Raw genomic sequence first — 19,476 nt, 5'->3', positions numbered from 1 at the left:
CTGCTAGGTTGCGCTCTCAGCTGACAAAATATAGTAGAATTGCATTTAAGTTAAATAATCAGAACTTAAACTGCCACATGATGCCAGACTTGCTCCCCTTTGAGTCAAATGTGAGCACAAGGAGCATTTGCCTGTGAAACTAGCATCTAAAAAGGTGGGAAGCTCTTTCTGTGAGAGCAGCTTGCTGGATTGACCATGCTGTGAGCACTAAGGAACTGGCAGCTTTCATATTCAGTAAGTGCTTGTAAAAACTATTCAGGATATATATTCCATGACATTGATTCAAAACCAATCAAGCTGATACAAGAAAGTCTCTTAATTTCAGTGACTCCCTATACCATAAGCAATAAAGTTCACACCTGCCAGTATCTGTGAGCCTGCTCCTTGCAGAGTTAAAATATCCAACAACTGTCCGAGTCCTTACCAAATCCAACAAGGCAAAAAATTAAGGCTGCATGTACACAGACAGCTGCAACATCTGTTCTGAGTTGATCGGAACCATGTCTGACTATCATCCTCAAAACAAGATTTTTCTCAACCCCTAATGTTGCTGCTTTTTGGAGGCATTCAAAGAGGCATCCAAGAGCAGGGCTTTAGAGCATCCTAGGACATGGCTGCAACGACAACACTCTCATCCCATTCACCCATATCGAGTATGTTTGCAGTGACAAAACTTCAGTTCCATTCACACGTGTCCTGAATACTTCTGCCAGCAGAAGTAGTGACCTAAGTGGGATGAAAGAACAATGCAATAATGCTGCCAAAACCAGCTGGCATTAGCACTGTCTGCATTTGGGGGAAATAATTACATTAACTTTATGCCAAAGGCCAGATTTTGCCCCTTCCTTTAACCATGAACTATCACTGTGCAAATCCATCCTTCCAATTTAAGACAGTGATACAATTCAGGTGATTCAAAGGCTGACAATCAGTCAGTGTAAATTTGATCAGTTTTTTCTACCATTTTGAAAAAAAGATGTGTTGTGTTACATTATCCATCACACTTTAGGGAGCTTCATGGACAGGTAGGTAGCAGTGAGTTTAAGGGAAACTTTCAGGGAGTAAGATTTCATAAACAATGCTCTAGGCTGTTTATCAATGCCAGACTAGCTGCAAAAACAGTATAATCTCCACATAGACCCTCAAGTGTAATTTTAATTTATTGTTACAGTGGTTTTTGTCAATGAATCTTGCCCAAAGTGGTGCACCTGCAATGTTTAGAAAATCTTTTTAATCAAACATTCATTTTAATATTCAGTACTTCAAATAACATATTCTCATGTTGAACATAATAACTTGCAAGTTTTGTTCCATTTTGGAAATCCAAAGGTTTAATTTCCAACTATTCAAACAACTTAGATGCATAAGCATTACCCTGACTTTTGACATGCCACTTATGAAACTGACAATTTGCTAATGTAACATATGGGAGAAGTTACTGTTATTCCATCAGTGTATGTTAATTTAGTCGTAAAGTATTATTATCTGGTTCTGTTAAGACACGAACAAGAAAAGAAGAACAGCGAACACCTAATTCCTTGAATGATTGTACTATAAAATATTGCTTAATACAGTTTTATGGATAGCTGTACATTTTTATAAAGTATATTTTTAAACTATGTTTTGAGTTTAGCCAAGAATCTTACTATTGACACTATCTAAAAGAAAGCCAATATGTCAGGCTGTTTGGACACCAGAGATGATTTGTCAAGACTATCCTACAGTATTTATCACATCACCTTTATTAAATAAATGACTCCATCTTCATTCCATTCCAGCTCAAAATTTTGACACCAGAAATTGTACTCAGATGACTTGTATTTCAGAAATAGGTAGTCTTTCAGCCTAATTACTAATCTCTGATTTAAAGGCTCTGTGAATTGCCTTTTTTTTTTTTTTACTTCTGACAACACATTTAATTCTATTTTTTTCCTCTAAATTCTTATTTTTTTCATCTGCTTTCAGTGTAGCATGCATATGAAAATATGCTTTCACAAGTATTTGCAACTTCCTTCACCACCTCACAGCAGTTTAGTCCCAAGAACTTCTTCCAGAGGGAGAGGAAAAGCACTGTGGTATTAACTTGGCATCCGGACCACAGAGGGAAGCTGTTCACACGTGCTTCTGCACAAACTGCCTCGAAGGCGGGCTACGGAAGAAGAAGATACTTAACGGTACAAGTTAAAATCTCAGCACCCTTGTGGGCTCTTATCCCAGGGAGCCTTTTTAAACTTGTGACATTGCATGAAGGATCTGGGGAGGGCTTTCCCCCCGCCCCGCTCTGGTTAGAATTAAAAAAAAAAAAAAAACACTCAATTTCTGTGTCGAGTTCAGTCTCCCACGAGACGACGGGGACGTCAGAGCACTGCCTGCCGCCTGCCCCGCTGCCGGGGGAAGCTGCTCTGCGCAGGCCTGGCTGAGGCCCCCGAGGGCCAGCACAGCCCGCGCCGGACAGGCGAAGGGAGCGACGACCCTCGATACAGCGCAGACACCCCGCCGAAAGGGTCTAGCGGCCGCCGCCACCGCCCACCTCCCCTCACGCACCGCGCTCCCCGCGCGCCAGGCCCACCCCCTCGGTCCCGCCCCGCTGCGGCCGGCCAATCAGAGTGCCGCCCGCCCCCGGCCCGCCAACTGCCCTTCCCGCGGCAGAGGCGCAGGGGAGCCGAACTCCTTCGTCTGTTTCCGGAAGCGGCCGGCGGAGCCCCGATCCCTTCCGGCTGCTTCGAAACCAGCGCCGAGCCTCTTCGGAAGTTTCCGGAAGCGCGGGGGAGGGAGGCGACCGCGTTCGGCTACCTCCGGCGCGGCGGAGGCTGGCGAGGGAAGGACGACGCGAGCCTTTGCGCTGCTGCCCCAGCTGCGGCATGCGGCTGCTCTCGCGGGCTCTCCGCGCGGCCCAAGGGTGCCGGGCAGCCGCGCTTCCCCCTCGTAGCTACCGAGCAGCGCCAGCGGAGGGCAGCGCAGCGGGGCCATGCCGGCCGCAGCCGCGGCGCCCGCTCAGCGCCCGGCCTTGCTTAGACGAGCTGTTTGCCGCCCCCTCCTTACACCGCCTCCTGGAGGAGAGGGCGCGGGGCGGAGCCGGGGCGGGGCCGGAGCTAGCGGCGCGGATCCAGCGGCTGCGCGACAAGGAGCAGGAGCTGCGTGACACGCAGGAGCTGGCGCGGCAAGGTGAGCCGGCCCGGCCCCGCCTGCGCGGCCGCCCCGCTCCGGCCCGGCGTTGGTTGGGGGGCGGAAGGGGGGGTGGAAGCAGGGGACCCGCGCTGGCGCGGAGCCTCCTCCAGGCGGGTGGCGGTGGCGAGGGAGAGGGGAGGGGGTGATTTACATAGGCCGGGCGTGATTGGAGGAGTGCCCGGGGGAGGGGCGTAGGCGGCCACGTGGCGCCGCGCACCTGTACGGGGCTGGCAGCGCCGCTGCGCGTGCGCGGGGGGGGGGGGGGAGAGGTGGGGCGCCGCGCGGGGTGGGGCTGTGGCGGCGCGCGCCCTGCAGAGTACGTTACAGGTGCAATGACGGTTAAATGTAGGGAGCTTAATACTTGCCTGTAAGGTCTTTAGTGATGTTCCCTAGAAGCACGCATTTTTGCTCCTTCTCCCCGGTGCGAGGTGAGAACCAGGAGCACAGCCGAAGCGCAGTGCGTGGCGGCGCTGCCGTTTTTCACTGCTGTGCGCGGCCTGTCTGTGGCCCGCAGTGGCTGGAAGCTGGGGTGCTGGTAACCTGTTCCCGTAGCTGAACCGTTTTTGCTACTGCATCCGAACAAGACTGAATTCTCTAAGTGGTCTTTTCACCTTCTTTGGAAGGCTGTTGCTTCTTAGGGAGATGAGAAAAGCTAGGAAAATTCAGAACAGTTTCCTCTTACATTCCCTTGACAAAAGCAAGCAAACCTCATAAGCAGAGGAAAAGATGCAAATAAGTGTGAACTAGGGTGAGTGGGTAAGATTCATCTACAGATATAAAAGATGTTGTGGAGACAGATGGAAACCACTGACATTTGAAGGAAGAGCAGCGTGATACCATCGATTTTGCATAAAATTGGGATAATCCTATTAGGATATAAAACTTTTAAAATCCTTTTTTTTTTTTTTTAATTGATTCTTGTTGCAGATTTTTTCTTTACTTGCTGCTGTGAAGAAAGACCACTACACCTGTGGTCATTCATTTAAGAAGTCATAAAATTTAGCAAATATTTGTGCTACATCCCCACCGTGATTTAACTTCGTATTGTGATACTAGCAACACGCTTCTAGTACACAGTGAATATTTTTTACTTTGTATCAAGCTGCATTTTGATAGTTGCATAGAAATCAAAATGTGGTAAAACAACACAGACCAGTAAGCATTCCCTAGATCATTAAATATTTACTAGATCATTTAATACTTATTGCTTCATTAAATATTGGTTAAATAAAGAAGAATTAACAGTAGTTAGTTATTTCAGCTGATTCAGAAGGCAAACAACATCTGAAAGTAAATCTTTTTTTTGTTATTCTTCTCATTGTCTCCCACCTCAGACTGAAGCAGGAGAAACACTTCCTTTGGAAAAAAACCTAATCATTGACCTGATAATAAATTGATCTAAATAAAATGGAATGAAGGGGTTTTTTTCTCCTTTCAGAACTTGCTGAAGAAGCTAGTCCCACCTGATTTAGAACTTCAGCAAAGTGATTACAAGTGCTTGGTCAGTAGTAACTTTGAGCACTTCTGTAGTTTATCCTTTAAAATGTTTTTAATGTATTAACTGATTTAAAATATGTTATGTTTACACTTTAAAATAGGCAATTGCAATTAAATGGATTATTTCTTAAAAATTACATCATAGATATGTAGTTTGACTATTAAATTTGTAATTCCTTAATTTTTATCCTTCTTGCTATCGGCCTTATATTAATGACTAGCCCTTGATCAGTCACTGGTTATTCTAAAAATATAGGCAGAGTTGCAGATGACCAAATTTGCATGCTTACAGTGTTACAGCTAGTCAACTGTGCATGCTCTTAGCCTGCTATAAGTAAAGCATGTTTGTGATTAAGCCAATTTACACACAGTTATGTTTTCAGTTTCCTTCTTCTAGAATTAGCTGAAAAAATATTGGTTAATTCACCAATATTAAACCTGATCTGTAAAGTCAAAGTTTTCTTTAAAATTGTATTAGTAACTAGTTGCAGTTAGAGTACTGAAAAGGTATGTGTCTACTCTGAGACTGAACCTTCAGTCTCAGCTGAACTCATAGAAGTTTGCTGTACCCAAAAGGGAGATGTCTAGCTCTCTTGCTGCTGACTGTGCAGTTGTGTCGCTTTCTTTGTACCATTTTCTCCTTTTGGAGGTTAGTTTTTCTTCTGGGAAATATCTTCTGGGAAAAGCTGAATCAGTGCAGATAGGAGACAGCTTAAGCTGATGCTGTAACTGGAGGATGTATGTCGACCCACAGCCTCACTATAAGGAATGCCGTTTTTTGTTGTTGTTCAAAGCTGTAACAGAGCCATGAAGTGACCAGAAAAAAGGAACAGTTTAACATATTAAAACTGTAGCATAGAAAAACAGCTGTAATCATAAAGCGTTAGTGTTGATCAGTCAAGTAATGCTTCAAAAATATCATACTCCTCTTATTATTGCAAGAGGTTTTTCATACCTTTGTTTTTAGTGATGAGATATCATTAGAAGTTTTGCAGCTGTTCTGGCTTAACTTGACAGAGATAAAAATACTTGAAATTACTGGGGTTTTACATATGATGGGGTATAGTCCTTTTAATGAAGAGTGTCAGTTGTGGGGCTTCTGTGCTCTTTAAACCTTTGATGTTCCTACCACATTGGAAAACAGAAAGTAACTTCATAGAATCAGAGTATGGCTGAGGTGGGAAGGGACCTCTGGAGATTCTCCAACCCCCCTGCTCAGAGCAGTGTCAGCTAGAGCAGGTTGCTCAGCACCATGTCCAGTCAGGTTTTCAATACCTCTAAGGATGGAAACTCCATAACCTCTCTGGGCAACCTGTGCCAGTGTTCAACCACCCTCACACTAAAAAAGAGTTTTTTTCTTATGTTTAACAGGAATTTCCTGTATTCAGACATTTCCATATCTGGTACCTGAACAACATCAGAAAACACTCTTAACAAATATTGTTCATCTTCTTTTACAGATCATATTATTAATCTTTTTTTCTGAGAGATTTAGTGTATTTTTTATTTGGTAAGCAGAGTAGGTTGTTCATACAATATTTTTCAGCAGGTTTTCTGAGAGTTTTCTGAGATTTTAAAGTCTGATGATTAATCATACTCAAATATTCCAGATGAGAGTGAAGATTTGCGGAAGCTTGCAGAACAGGAAATCATTTCCTGTCAAGAAGAGATAGCTGATCTGAAACACCAGGTTAGAGTCCTTTGAAAAGCCTTTGTTTCCTTGCCAGTCTTAAATTTGCAAAGCTAAATTGTCTTCTCATCAAAATAAGATGTATATGATTGTGCATGTAAACCTCTTCTCCCTTTCCTCCCTCTCCTCCCTTTCCCAACTGTAGTCCTTAACCAGTGTCCATTGTCTAAGGAAAATGAAAAATGCAGACCATATAGACAGTCTGCAAATGCCTACTTGTACCTGAAATTCTTTGAATCAATAAAACTTGATAAGCAAGTTCAGTAGTTTGTCTTGTCTTAGTGTATGTTTGTAGATGCCTACCTTTCGGCTACTGGTAACATTAAACTTGTATCACACACGATTGGTTTCGAAACAGACTTTTTAAAACTATGTACCTATTTCAGACCTGCTAGCTTATATAGGCTGTACATAGTATCTATGGTATTTTGTGTCAGAATAATTCTCTTTACATAAACACATTGTTACAGATTCCTAAATTTGCTGGTGAAGTAGAAGCTGGTATTTTCACATACTTTATTCAATTTAGCAACAGTACAACAGTCATTTTATAAGCATTTTTGTAAATGTTTATAATAAAAATTTACCAAAAGAAGAAAGAGAAGTCTGTACAAAGAGATTTCACCTAATGCTAGTAAAGAAAGATGGGTGAAAACATTTACAAATCATCCAAAATTAAATGCAGCCTGTAAAATTATTATACAGGTTTTTTTTGGTTCTAATATTCTGGTGGATCTTTCAGTTCTGCAGATCAATATAAGACCAGCTCTCATTTAAAAAGAAAATAATTACAGCTGAATTCTTGTTGAAGGAATATACTGAGTGTGCGTGTGTGTGTGTGTGTGTGTATATATATATATATATACATCTATATATATACACATACATGTATATATACACACACCTTCTTCATTCCTAAGCTGAGACTGGGTTAAAAGGAAATCTGATGTGAAGGGAGACATTCCATTTTTCTGCAAGCATCGGTGTGTCCTGTGGTGTACAACATGGTACAGTGCTCCTGAATAATGAAAAGTTCTGTAAAGTTTTGTAGGTCTTGAATGAAAACTTCCATTACCGCAAAGAGACACAGCAAGCAGCATCTTTCCTCCCTCCTCCTGAGACTGTATTAATGCAAGGGGCATCAGAAAGCACTGGGAACCCAGTCCTCTGGAGAATCAATGAGTTAATGCAGAATGCCACACTGAATGATTACAGACTTGGATGGCATTACATGGCTTTTCATCTCAGTGGTGGATTGTGGTGTCAGAGTGAAATCTTAGATGAGTATTTTTGTATTCACAGATAGTATTGCTTTTGATTCCTTCAGAAGAAGCAGACAACAATGATCTTGTTATGGAAGTAACTGCTGGAGTTGGAGGACAGGAAGCCATGTTGTTCACCTCAGAGATATTTGATATGTATCAACGATATGCTGCCTATAGGAAGTGGAGATTTGAAATACTAGAATACTTTCCCAGTGAAATAGGTCAGTAATGAAAATACTTAATATTTGTGACTTTAATTTCAGTTGAAACATTTTACTGATATGACACTTGAGTTTCCTGACTGCAGGAAACTAATTTGCCCTAATTTGATTTTAGAATCAAAGATTATTTGAATGTATGAACACAATTTTCCTCAGTTCTTGTATTTCAGAATGAAATTTCATTTGAAAAGTACTGCTAAATACTGAAGTACAAAAAAATAAAATTGTTTTTCAGTAGCTTCAGAAAAGTAGAAATGAAATTAAGTGTTTGGATTGAGGAAGTTAAGAAAGTGAGGTGAATATGTTTTAGCTTTATCTTTTCACAAATACAGATTAGATGCACATATGTTGTTCTCTTTAGTTACTTGATATTTCTGGTGCTTATGGATCAGTCTGGTGGCAGGCTGAATGTCTGTTCATTATTATGGGTTCCTTGGCAGAGAGAGGAAAACTATAATTAAAACTATTCTCAGCGTAGAAAGGAGGGTTTTTTTTTCATTTCTCCCCTCTTCCTTACTTCCTCTGCACCTGTCTGAAGAGTCCTACCATTTTTTCTTTTATCTGTTCTGATGTCCTTTCACTTAGACTGGCAAAGATTATTCTTTTTATGCCTGGGATAGTTTTTTGCCTGGTTAATAAGGCAAGTCAGTTCTCATGAGTGCTAGAGCTAGCATAAGATAAGCAGCAACATATGGATGGATGCAAGAGGTGAAAAATTGGGTCTTTTTGTGATGATGAGCTGTTGTTAGTTTACTGCACCTCATGAAACTGTATCTTTACAAAGATGAGTTTTGGTAGGTTTACATAACAAATGAAAGTCTGGTAATGGCACATGTTAACATACTAATTGTAGCTTAATCAAGCTAGCTTGCAAGGTTGTTTCACAAAGATCAGGCTGCTGTCCTGTTGCTGTGTTCCTCTGACTCCTTTGCATTCGCACTTGTGATTGTGTGGCTATGTAGAGTGTCAATCACCAAGTTAATCTGACTGGAAAACAGCACACAAAAACATGTGATTAGTTTTCAGGTGATCCAGCACAAGAGAAGAGGAGAAATGCTCATGGGGGGGCAATGGAGGCTGAAATTTATGGCTGCTAGTGGTGACAGTGAGAAAATCAGGACCTCTTCTTCCAGCAGCAAGAGTCTTTGATCAGCTATAACCAACTGTGAAACTTCAATCCAAGTCATGGCAGTGAAGATGAGGTGACAGGGGTTTCAGGCTCTGACTGACAAATTGAATATTCAGCTCTGGTTCTTAACAGGCTAGATTTGCTGAGTCTGTGTGTGTTAACACATCTGCATGCTTGCTGATATCCATGTTTTCATTAGTAAAGCTGGCACATTATGCTAACCTACATTTTCCTGTGGAGGAATACACGTATTATAATAGGTATGGATGAGTAAATGGGCACTTGTCCAGTTTACTGCTCCTACCTCAGACTGGTTAGGAAACTTTAACTGCATTTGTACTTTCATCAGCATCTTTTTTTCTTTTTTATATTGATGGATAGTTCATTTTTAGTTTTAATAAGAGTTAATGCTTTGATTCTTAATACTTCTAATGAATAGGTATCGATGAAATGTAATTTGAATTCACCTAATTGGTAATGTGAGAAGTAATAATTTAAAAAATGACTTATTTTTGGAAAACAATTTGCCTGTGAAATTTTGTCAAAGGTGAAATTGGAAAAGCTAAGTTGTTAGTATGTGTAATCTTTCAGAAAAACTCAAATCTCTTTTCACTTAATGGTATTAACATAGTTGCAGAGAGATTTTAGAAAACTTGGAGAAATAGGAAACATCTAACACCTCATCTGTTTGCTTATGCCATATTTTGGACTTAATGGTGCTCTCAAGTATTCTGAATCTTTTCTATTTCTATCCTGTAGAAATTCACAAAAATAAATACCCACAACTTTTCTAACAAAACTTCTCTTATCATTGAGCTACTTGTCCACTTCTAGTGAGGATCTTTCAGTCCCATGCTTTAAGACCTTTCTTGACATAAGTGGATTCATTGTTACATACTGAGGATTAGGAGAACGTTCAAAAATTGGTATGTATGGGGCAATACAGTAGTATATCACAAATTGGGAACTTGAAAATTTAAGTACAGGCTTGATTTGCTCTCTATATTCACACTTCAGAAAAGGGAGGCCCCTTTCTTTACCTGTTATGTATACAGACATGCTTTTGTCAAGCCAACTGGCTTACTTTTCAGTGATTATAATTAAGATAGAGTTACTGATTTTATTTTAATATGGATTTCACTTACACTTCTGGGTTTTTAAAACTCATAATAGAATCTAATAAAAAAGTTATATATGCAAGTGTATAAAATTTGTTTAAACAGTAACCTTCTTTAGATTTCTTCTTAGCAGGTAACTTATTCCAAGTTCAACTTTTTGAATCAGAGCTCTGTATTTCACCATTTCAGAATCTCCTTCTACAGTGGCTGCTGTTAATTCAATTAATACATTTTTAAATTTCGTGAGTCTTGAATTTACTATCATCTATTATGTAGACTCGTTATCACTAGTAAACTTTTTTTATGGTCAAGAGGTCATTTAAGTAAACTTTGCACAGTTTAAGTGAAGATAGAGACAAGATGAAGTTACAGCACAGCTCACTGCTGAAAGGGGAAAGTCGTATTTATTCTTACTTATGACTAGACAAACACGTGCAGAACCTGAGCCAATTCAACCTACTAAGCCTGCAGAAGTCTATTAACTTTTTAGCAAATTGAATTAACATAATAAGGTTAGATAAGCTTAAACGGTTTATGAGGAAGAGGCTGAGTCCTCTCCATTTCATATGCCCAAGAAGGGGGTGTGGAGAGGAAAGGAGAGCTACCTTTTCCAGGGGTGGCAAACTTTAGATCAGATGAACAGAGCTCTCACGTACAACTTCAGCTTCAGAGCATAGTTTCACAGTCAGCTTAAACAAGGGCAGTTTCACCTTCCCTCCAGTTGCCAGCCTTATGTTCCTTTCAGCTCTAGTGATTTTGAGACCACAGCGCTAATTGGATCAATCAGCTGATTTGGCTTAAAATCTATCTATTGTTATTGATAGTTTTAAGTCAGATCTGACTCAACTTGCAGATCTGTGATTGCAAGAGAAAGGGTGTGGTGTTTGACTACCCTTTTGGTGGAAGCTCATTCTTAGATGGACAATGAACCCACACCCTTCGAGGCATTTAATACCTTAAATTGGAAATTCGAGTAATACGTTAACCTAGTTAACATCCTGCCGTATTTTCTTTTTGAAACTGTTGGTTTCTGAATGGATATATATTTATTGTAAACTGTTTTGTCTTGCTGACGGCTTGCCTGTGCAATGAGATGAACTTTTAGGAAGCTAGGATGTCAATTTAGAGGAAAATAAAGGCAGCTCTATCCTTTGTATGCCCCCTGCAGTGTATTTTCTGATCTTACTCACTTGCATGACTACATATTATCAAAAACTGAGGGTCTGGGAGTAAGTTGAGAGGTAGGGGGACTGTTATGGAAAATCAGGCTCGCCAGCCTCCATAACAGGGTCCGACCCTAGGTTCCTGCTGAGGCAGAAGTTCGAAGTCAGATTGGAGAGAAATAAAATTTAATGATACACGTGCGGTAATTGCAGCTCGAGCTGGGTGCCTCCGAAGAGGGACCCCGAACAAAGAAATCCCTGGGCAATTATACCCTTACAATCTAAATTCCCCACCCCTTAAGCAATAGTTTGGACCAATAGTAATAGCTAGGTCTGGGTTCTTCCCCTTCTTCACTGGGCCCCTTCATTGTCTCTAGGCAGGCTGCTTCTTATCTTCAAGGTTGGCTACTCTTGCTGTCTGTGTAACTTCTTTATCCCTCCAGCTTGAACCGGCTCTGGGACCCCCTTTTACTTATCCAAGTAAAAGTTCACAGCCTGAGGCCTAAGGCTTCAGCAAATTTAGCTACTAATGCTAAGCAAGTTATGCTAAGCAATTAATTCTAGACAGCTTCAGTCTGATATTCTCTAACAGGACTATAGGAAGCACTGCCACTGAAAGACATGTTTTCCAGGCTGAGCCCTCAGGTTCAAAGTGTCTTTGCTGTGTTTAGGAAAAACTGAGTTAAGGATATTTGCTGGTGATGCTAGGCTGTTGTGTCCCATCCACGGTCAATTTTTTATGAACTGCATGAGCAAAAGCATGGTCCTACATTAAAATGTCAAGCTCCCTCACTTCAGAGATCTCCAGAATTCAACTAAAAGCTGAATGTGAACGTGTGTAGCCAAGGTGGATGTGAAGCAAAGCTGTAAATAAGAATCAGTTTGGATCCACATTTAAGTGACATTATTACCCTACCCCAAAGAATGTCTTTGTGCAAAGTAACACATTCAAGATTTAAGATGCACGTTAAACACAAACCTACATCACTATTTATCCACTACTTCCAGCCCTATAGTGGCATGCAGAGCCATAGATGTGGAACTTTGTCTCAGTCCGGGTATAAGCTGTCGCATGAAAAAACTGAAAGTGCAAACTCACACCTTGCTCTGTGCACATCAGCTTTTCAGGATAGAGAGGAACATTTTAATTGAAAGAGGCAAACATACACTTGGCAGCAGCTAAAAAAATATGTTTGAAAAGCCTATGATGTGTCTGCCCTGTAAAAACCTTTTAGTGAAAGGTTTATGTAAATTTCATTGGATTTGACTGCATTTCATACTAATGATGAGTTTACCGTATATGCTGGTAATCGCATATCTGAAACAATATGGCCTAACTATATGTCTTCTAAACCAATTTCTTGGGCATCTCATGCTAAGCACCACAGTGCTACAAACACACTATAATCACTACAAATTTAAATTCTCTCAAACATGTCACAGATTTGGCTGCAGCTCAAAAGACAGACTGTACCCATGATATATATGTCAATGCCAGGATAAGTGAGAGAGAAAAGACAGAACATTAGCTGTTGCTATGAACTGCTTATTACATAATTAATACTTGTCAGTAGTGCCATAGCATTGCCGACTTTGAAATTATTTTTACTCTGACATTGCCTAGCTTCTTCCTCATGTGCAGAGGTTGCTTATTATGGTTTTTTAGTACTTGCTTTTATATGTAAAGGAGTAATTATATTTCAATACCAGCATTGTAGTCAACTACATAAATTATTTTAGGTTATATAAGATTCTTTCAGTGTAAAGAAGAATCCTTTTGTTCATTGGAATGGTATTTGTATAATAGTAGAAAGATTTTACAGTACCTCTCAGAATGAAACTTACTGATTTAAACTGCAGATATTGGCAGATATTCCTACTTGTTAAAATACCTGCTTTATGGTCATATTTATTCTAAATAGGATAGATTAATCTTACAGAATTAGTAGTAGACAATGGCTATAAATGAAATCATTGAAGCAGTAGGTATGTTGAGCATTGCTTTTGAATCAAAGTGGTACAGATTTGTACAAGCAGGAGCAAAATTTTAAAAATCACAAGATCAAAAATGAGATGAAAGAGGAAGTAAGAAGCAATACAGGCTGTTTTCCAGAAACTTGACTTTAAAAGGAAACATGCTTTAGTAAAGTTATGGGGAGTATTAAGTTTAAGTAGAACAAAAACATTTGCAAACCTGCTCAGTAGAGGTGAAAAACCTGGCCTGCATCCTGACTGATGATTTTTCTTGTGCTCTGGATGGCTTTTTCAGATTTTGTGTTGTCTTCACTTTCAGTTTTAAACAGCTGTTATCTTGTCCCTATGGCACAAGGTTGTTGATGCTGTGGTGCTTTACTTAGTCTGGAGATAGCCTAAAACTTCTGAGAAATATGTGCCCCCTGTTTTCCTCAGCTGTAGTTTCATGTTGCAAGAGTTCAATGGCAATACTCTTTCAAGGTATTTTATCTCCTCTTTGATTGTTCTCATGGCACACCATCCCTTGTACTGAGTACTGGTTCAAGGAATTATCTGGCTTAAAAAACAAAAGAGGCAAAAAAACTACATTGATTTAAAGTCCTATCAGTTCTCTAATCCCTCAAACAGTTATACTAGCACAAATGAAGAAGGGTTTGCACACCAGCACAAAAGGTAGAGCAAGAATACTATAAACTCGTGTCGCATCATACTCTTTTCTGTCAAGAAACTACAGTTATATTGAGTTTTACTTCCAAGTTCCAATTCTGACAGCTTACTGCTAGGTTTTACTGTATCGCTGTCAAGTGTTTTGCTGAATGTATGCATAAGGGGTAGAAGTTGGAGTTTTGCTCATTCTGAAAGAGCAACAGACTAAAATGAAGAGCAAAGACAAGAGAGGAGAATGGGGAAGAGTGAAGAGTATAAATAATAGTCATCCTTAAGTTAAAATTTTTGAATGTTCTGAACTTTTGAAAGGTCTTAATGTTATCAGGTGTGATAAGGTTCTGAACTAACAGTAAACAAATTTGATATAGTTTTTGAAGGTGGCTTTCAAAATTTGATCTTTCTGTAAACTTCTTGCTGGTGTTAGTGAGAGTTCTGCTATGGTTGGATGATTGTATGTGTACATACAAAGTTTCATGGCTCATAAACAATCTTTTTATGTATATAAATAAGTTGAATTTGCCTCTGTTAAATGAATTTGACAGTACTTTGTTTGAGAAACTGTACAAGTATGTGTGTCTGTTTTTGTTTAGAGTTTTCTTGCGTTTTGGATATAATTCTGACTAAGCATTTAAATGGCGAATTCCTAATTTCATTTAAGAAACAAATGACAGTGATGTCTACATACAACGCTAGAATTAGCATAGCACCAACAGTTTTTTACAGCTCTACAACTGTTTTTCTTTCGTATTTAAGGTGGCCTAAGACATGCAGTTGCCAGTATTGCAGGTCTTGAGGCTTACAAGTATATGAAATTTGAAGGAGGAGTGCATCGTGTTCAGCGGGTACCAAAGACAGAAAAACAAGGACGCATTCACACCAGCACAATGACTGTCGCAATATTACCCCAACCCACTGAGGTACTATTTGTGTTTTACTATAACTGATTTACCATGAAAAATAATTTACCTGCCGTTTTGCTGATACACAAAATGTTTCCTATCCATTTTTGTCTAGGGGATTGAGATAAGGAACTTCTGATTTCCTCAAAATCCTAATTCCAAAAAAAAGTCACTGGCAATTAACTTCACTATACCGTAAAAATTCACTGTAACTTTGCCTTGCATGTTTTGTAGAAAACTTTAGGTTTTTGACACAGTAGCAAAGGTTGAATTAGTTTAGAGAGCTCATAGAGATTTTTTCTAACACCTCCTCTTTCCCATTTTTATAGTATCCACATTTTCCTCTTCCAAAATGTATGGCTGATAATATTTTCTTACCCTATTTGCTTGATTAACAACAACTGGAAATCAGAGCTTTGTTGTGGCTTTTGTCTCTTTTTAACCTCACAAACTGCTGAATATGTTATTCCTTCCTCCGCTCCCTAAGTTGTCTCAGTTCTTCCTCCCAGAAAACATCACTCCTTTCCAGGGTCCAGACAAGGGAATATGTTCCATTTTAGCTAAAACCTACCTGGTCAAGTTCAAATATTAGTTAACTCTCCTGTGAGGAGGTGCAGAGCTTTCAGAAGAGAGGAAAGATTGTCACTAAGGGATGGTTATGTCATAAACTACTCTTTGACTTTCCTGTTTTCACCCTGTTGCATTCCAATCTGGTTACAAAGTTTTGTTTTATTTGTTGTAAGTGGGTCTGAGCTACCACTCATAAACTTAAAAGAGCTTGATTTTGTCTGAGTAGGCTTTATAAAATAAAGCAAGTATGTGTATTTGACATCTGTCTAGAAAGAAGGAACGTAGATGTGTTCTTTTTTTTTTGTCTCCCACAACAGATGAGGCTGAAAATTAATCCAAAAGATCTACGAATAGACACTAAACGAGCTAGTGGAGCTGGCGGCCAGCATGTCAATACCACAGACAGTGCTGTACGGATAATTCATATTCCAACAGGTAGCTTAATTTTTTCATTAGTACACGATCTCCGTTTTAGAACTACTGTCATAATTACAATGAAATATTTTGTTTATCAAGAGAACTAAAAAGTAAAAACATCTTTTTATGTTTCTGACTTTCTGAATTTCTTCATAAGAATTACCATACAAAAATAAGTGCACTGTAAGATGAACCAGCAGTTCACTTCTGAAAATGTCTTTAAACTGTATATAAATGTATATGATGGTGACTATATCTCCATGTCACGAAACTACCAAAATTTTGAGAACAATTGTCTAGTTCTTTTTTCTTAAGTATGCAAAAAAATTAACTGAATGTTGGAGGTGATCCTCCCCCTCCTCAGCCCTGGTAAGGCCACATCTGGAGTACTGTGTCCAGTTCTGGGCTCCCCAGGACAAGAGAGACCTGGAACTACTGCAGAGAGCCCAGCGGAGGGCTACAAAGGTCATTAGGGGACTGGAGCATCTGTCCTATGAGGAAAGGCTGAGAGAGCTGGGCCTGTTTAGCCTGGAGAAGAGAAGGCTGAGAGGAGATCTTATCAATGCATACAAGTATCTGAAGGGAAGGTGTCGAGAGGATGGGGCCAGACTCTTTTCAGTGGTGCCCAGCAACAGGACGCGAGGCAACAGGCACAAACTGAAACACAGACGCTTCCATCTGAACATGAGGAAAAACTTCTTCACTGTGAGGGCGACAGAGCACTGGAACAGGTTGCCCAGAGAGGCTGTGGAGTCTCCTTCTCTGGAGATATTCAAAACCCATCTGGACGCAATCTTGTGCAACATGCTCCAAGTAACCCTGCTCTGAGCAGGGGGGTTGGACTAGATGATCTCCAGAGGTCCCTTCCAACCTCAACCATTCTGTGATTCTGTGAAATCAAGACTGAAAAGTCCTGGGACAGCTATCAAGTATAGAAAAATAGTTTCCAAATCTTTCTTTTACAATTTATCATTTTTTAATCTTTATAATACTTCACAAAAGAAAAGATTATGTGTTTAGTTCTAGGTGAGACTGTCAAGATAATGGTGTGTCCTATTCATTATCAACCAAAATCTCAAAAATAATTATTCCTACAAATAAAAATAGCCAAAAAATGGACATTTGCAATACTCAGTTTTTGGAGCTTTCTATTATCTAGAAAACAGCTTTTTATTTTGATACAACTATTTTATTTTCAAACCTGGATGACAGTAGAACAGATAATTTTCATACATGCAAACAATTTTCATAGTATTCTAATGGCAGTGTCCTGTGCCCACCCCTTATTTGTGACTGTGACTACTACCTACTTCAGCAGGAAAGCTATTCATTTTGCCATTTAACATTACACTCTAAAAGCATCCAAATAATTTCCATGAAAAAGTTGTATTTAAGCTTTTAAATAATGGAAAAGGAACTGAAAAAACAGAGTAGATCAGAATCCGATGACCTGCCTTCTCTTGATTAGTCTCTGAAAGGGAGATTGCTCTATTTCCATCTTAAAATGTTCTTTTTAAATACTATCTACCCCAGAGTCTCTTCAGTATTCTATTTGTCTTCTGGCTCCTTTCCCATAGATTACAGACATAATTAGGAGGCCCATTCCCAGGGTTCAGGTTAGAAGATGTAGGTGGTATAAGATATACCCTCAAATGCTACCTGATTTGAGCTATCATATCTTTTTTATTGCTATTTCTAAACCTTTTACTTCCTTTTGAGCAATCCACCACAACTGCTCTGACTTTCATTGCTTTTTAAATCTTCCTCTTCTCTATCACAAATATTAGTCAGGCTTTACAACCTCAAGGTAATCTTGAGTCCTCTTTGTTTCCACATATCCAGATTTTTGCCGCCCATTTCTTCATATTTGTAGAAGTCAATAATCTATTCTACATTTGTTGCAGCACCTCAGTAAAGTAGAAAGTAAAGAGTGGAACTGATAGAATTCTGTTTAAATATGGTGACACAGAAGTACTCTAGATTCCAAAAATTTTGGACTGTCTGCATGTTTGTAAAAAAATCCCAAATGATCTTAGTTTTTGCTGAAGGCACTTATTAGTGTTTGTTATAGAAATCTTAAAATGCACTGCAAAAATTTTGTGTTAATGCATTAGGAATGATTCAGAGGGCTTTTACATCTCACCTTGTCTCTTGACATTTTCCATTTTTCCCATGTTCATTCCTCTTCATCTCCGTTCCTATATAACTGTTCTTTTACTTCTTCTATTTCTCTCAGATTAACTCTGTTCACAGGCCTTCATTATGACAGAAAAACTTGTCTGTAAACAACTGTTTCATAGAGTCATATTATGTAAACTTATATTAGTATACTGTAAGCTTACCAGAGTTACTCGCAATAAATCCAAATAGCAACTTACCTTGTGCTATCTTTTTGCTGTATTTCTTTTTCCTATTGTTTTCTTAGGCTGTTTGCTTCTTGCCTTAACTTGAATTGTAGGTTTTGGCAGGGAGAAAGCACACCTTCTCTGAGGAACAAATTGCCAACTTTTGTATAGTCTGATCATATTCCATATATTCATTATCTAGTGTATAATATTGCTCCTTAACTCCTAATTTTACTTAAATTGTGACCGAAAATTACTGATGTTAAAGCTATCTTCTATAAGTCAGATCACATCACGTAGCTTTTATTTCATTGTTTACCTGTTGTCCAACATATCCAATTAAATTTCTTGTCTTATGGCTTACAAGACCTGTACAACTCAACCCTCACCTATCCTCCAAGCTCTATCATTAGATATTAATAAGTTGGGACTTTTACATTCCCAATCTCCAAAATATGTGTTGAAGAAAGAAGCTGTTTATTTTAATCTTTAACATAACAAAAATTTTACAGAAACTGTGAAACTCTTTTCATATGTGTTCCTGTTAAGTGTTAAGTCTCATGATATTTTTGGCAGGGATCGTGTCTGAATGTCAACAAGAAAGATCTCAAATAAGAAACAAAGAGAAGGCTATGCAAATGCTTTGTGCTAAACTATACAATCTCAAAACGGAAGAAGAAACCAAAAAGCGAAACAGTGTCCGAAAGATTCAGGTAAGTTTTACTTTGCAAAGACATAACTTTGTATGTGCATATGTGTAAGGGGTAACTCCTGTGTTGAACTGCAAATAGGAAATGGAACTGTAGTGGAACAGGAGTCCAAAAAGGACTTCTGAGAGACAAAGAAACAAAAATTACTTTCTAGGTCAGCAGAATATAAATTCTAGAGGCCTAGTGAAACAAACTGGATTAGAGCTTGAATAACCAGAACAGTGTTAGAGAAAGATATAGTAAAATTGTTCTTTTAGGTACTTAAAAACAATTACTGTAACTAGTGAGCTCGTCTTAGTACTAAATAACAGATTTTGTGTATTTATGGGAGGAAGAGAAAAAATTGCATTCAGATGCTTAATCCATATTTCATCCTTTGTATAAAAAAACTGTGATCATAAACTGCTTCTTCTTGTTTGATAGATTGGGACTAAAGGAAGATCAGAGAAGATCAGAACATACAACTTTCCGCAGGACCGGATTACTGATCACAGGATAAGCAGATCCGTGCATCATATTGAATGTTTCATGTTAGGGGAAGACATGCTAGATGAAATGATACAGTCCCTGAGGGAATACGCTGATTATGAATCTTTAATGGAAATTATTTCAGAAAGTGAAAAAATAAATCCATCCTGAACCTT

At 39.1% G+C, this 19,476-nt stretch overlaps 1 protein-coding gene across 1 annotated transcript; it reads left to right on the top strand.

Moving 5' to 3' along the window:
- Window positions 1–2,637: 2,637 nt before the first annotated feature.
- Window positions 2,638–19,476, top strand: MTRF1L (mitochondrial translation release factor 1 like). The gene is made up of 7 exons (XM_067293582.1): window positions 2,638–3,165; window positions 6,276–6,355; window positions 7,658–7,841; window positions 14,645–14,808; window positions 15,678–15,795; window positions 18,699–18,835; window positions 19,256–19,476. The coding sequence occupies exons 1-7, from the start codon at window positions 2,862–2,864 to the stop codon at window positions 19,469–19,471; spliced, it is 1,203 nt and encodes a 400-aa protein (XP_067149683.1). The 5' UTR covers window positions 2,638–2,861; the 3' UTR covers window positions 19,472–19,476.

Source organism: Apteryx mantelli, chromosome 3 (assembly GCF_036417845.1).
Source record: "Apteryx mantelli isolate bAptMan1 chromosome 3, bAptMan1.hap1, whole genome shotgun sequence".
Lineage (NCBI taxonomy): Eukaryota > Metazoa > Chordata > Aves > Apterygiformes > Apterygidae > Apteryx > Apteryx mantelli.
This window is presented reverse-complemented; position numbering and strand designations above follow the sequence as displayed.

Excerpts from the sequence above, each read along its gene's own strand:
- MTRF1L (XM_067293582.1), top strand. The coding sequence starts at position 2,862 with ATGCGGCTGCTCTCGCGGGCTCTCCGCGCGGCCCAAGGGTGCCGGGCA. Across the intron at positions 6,356-7,657 it reads TAGCTGATCTGAAACACCAG|ATAGTATTGCTTTTGATTCC; the intron begins GTTAGAGTCCTT and ends TTGTATTCACAG. Across the intron at positions 7,842-14,644 it reads ATACTTTCCCAGTGAAATAG|GTGGCCTAAGACATGCAGTT; the intron begins GTCAGTAATGAA and ends TTCGTATTTAAG.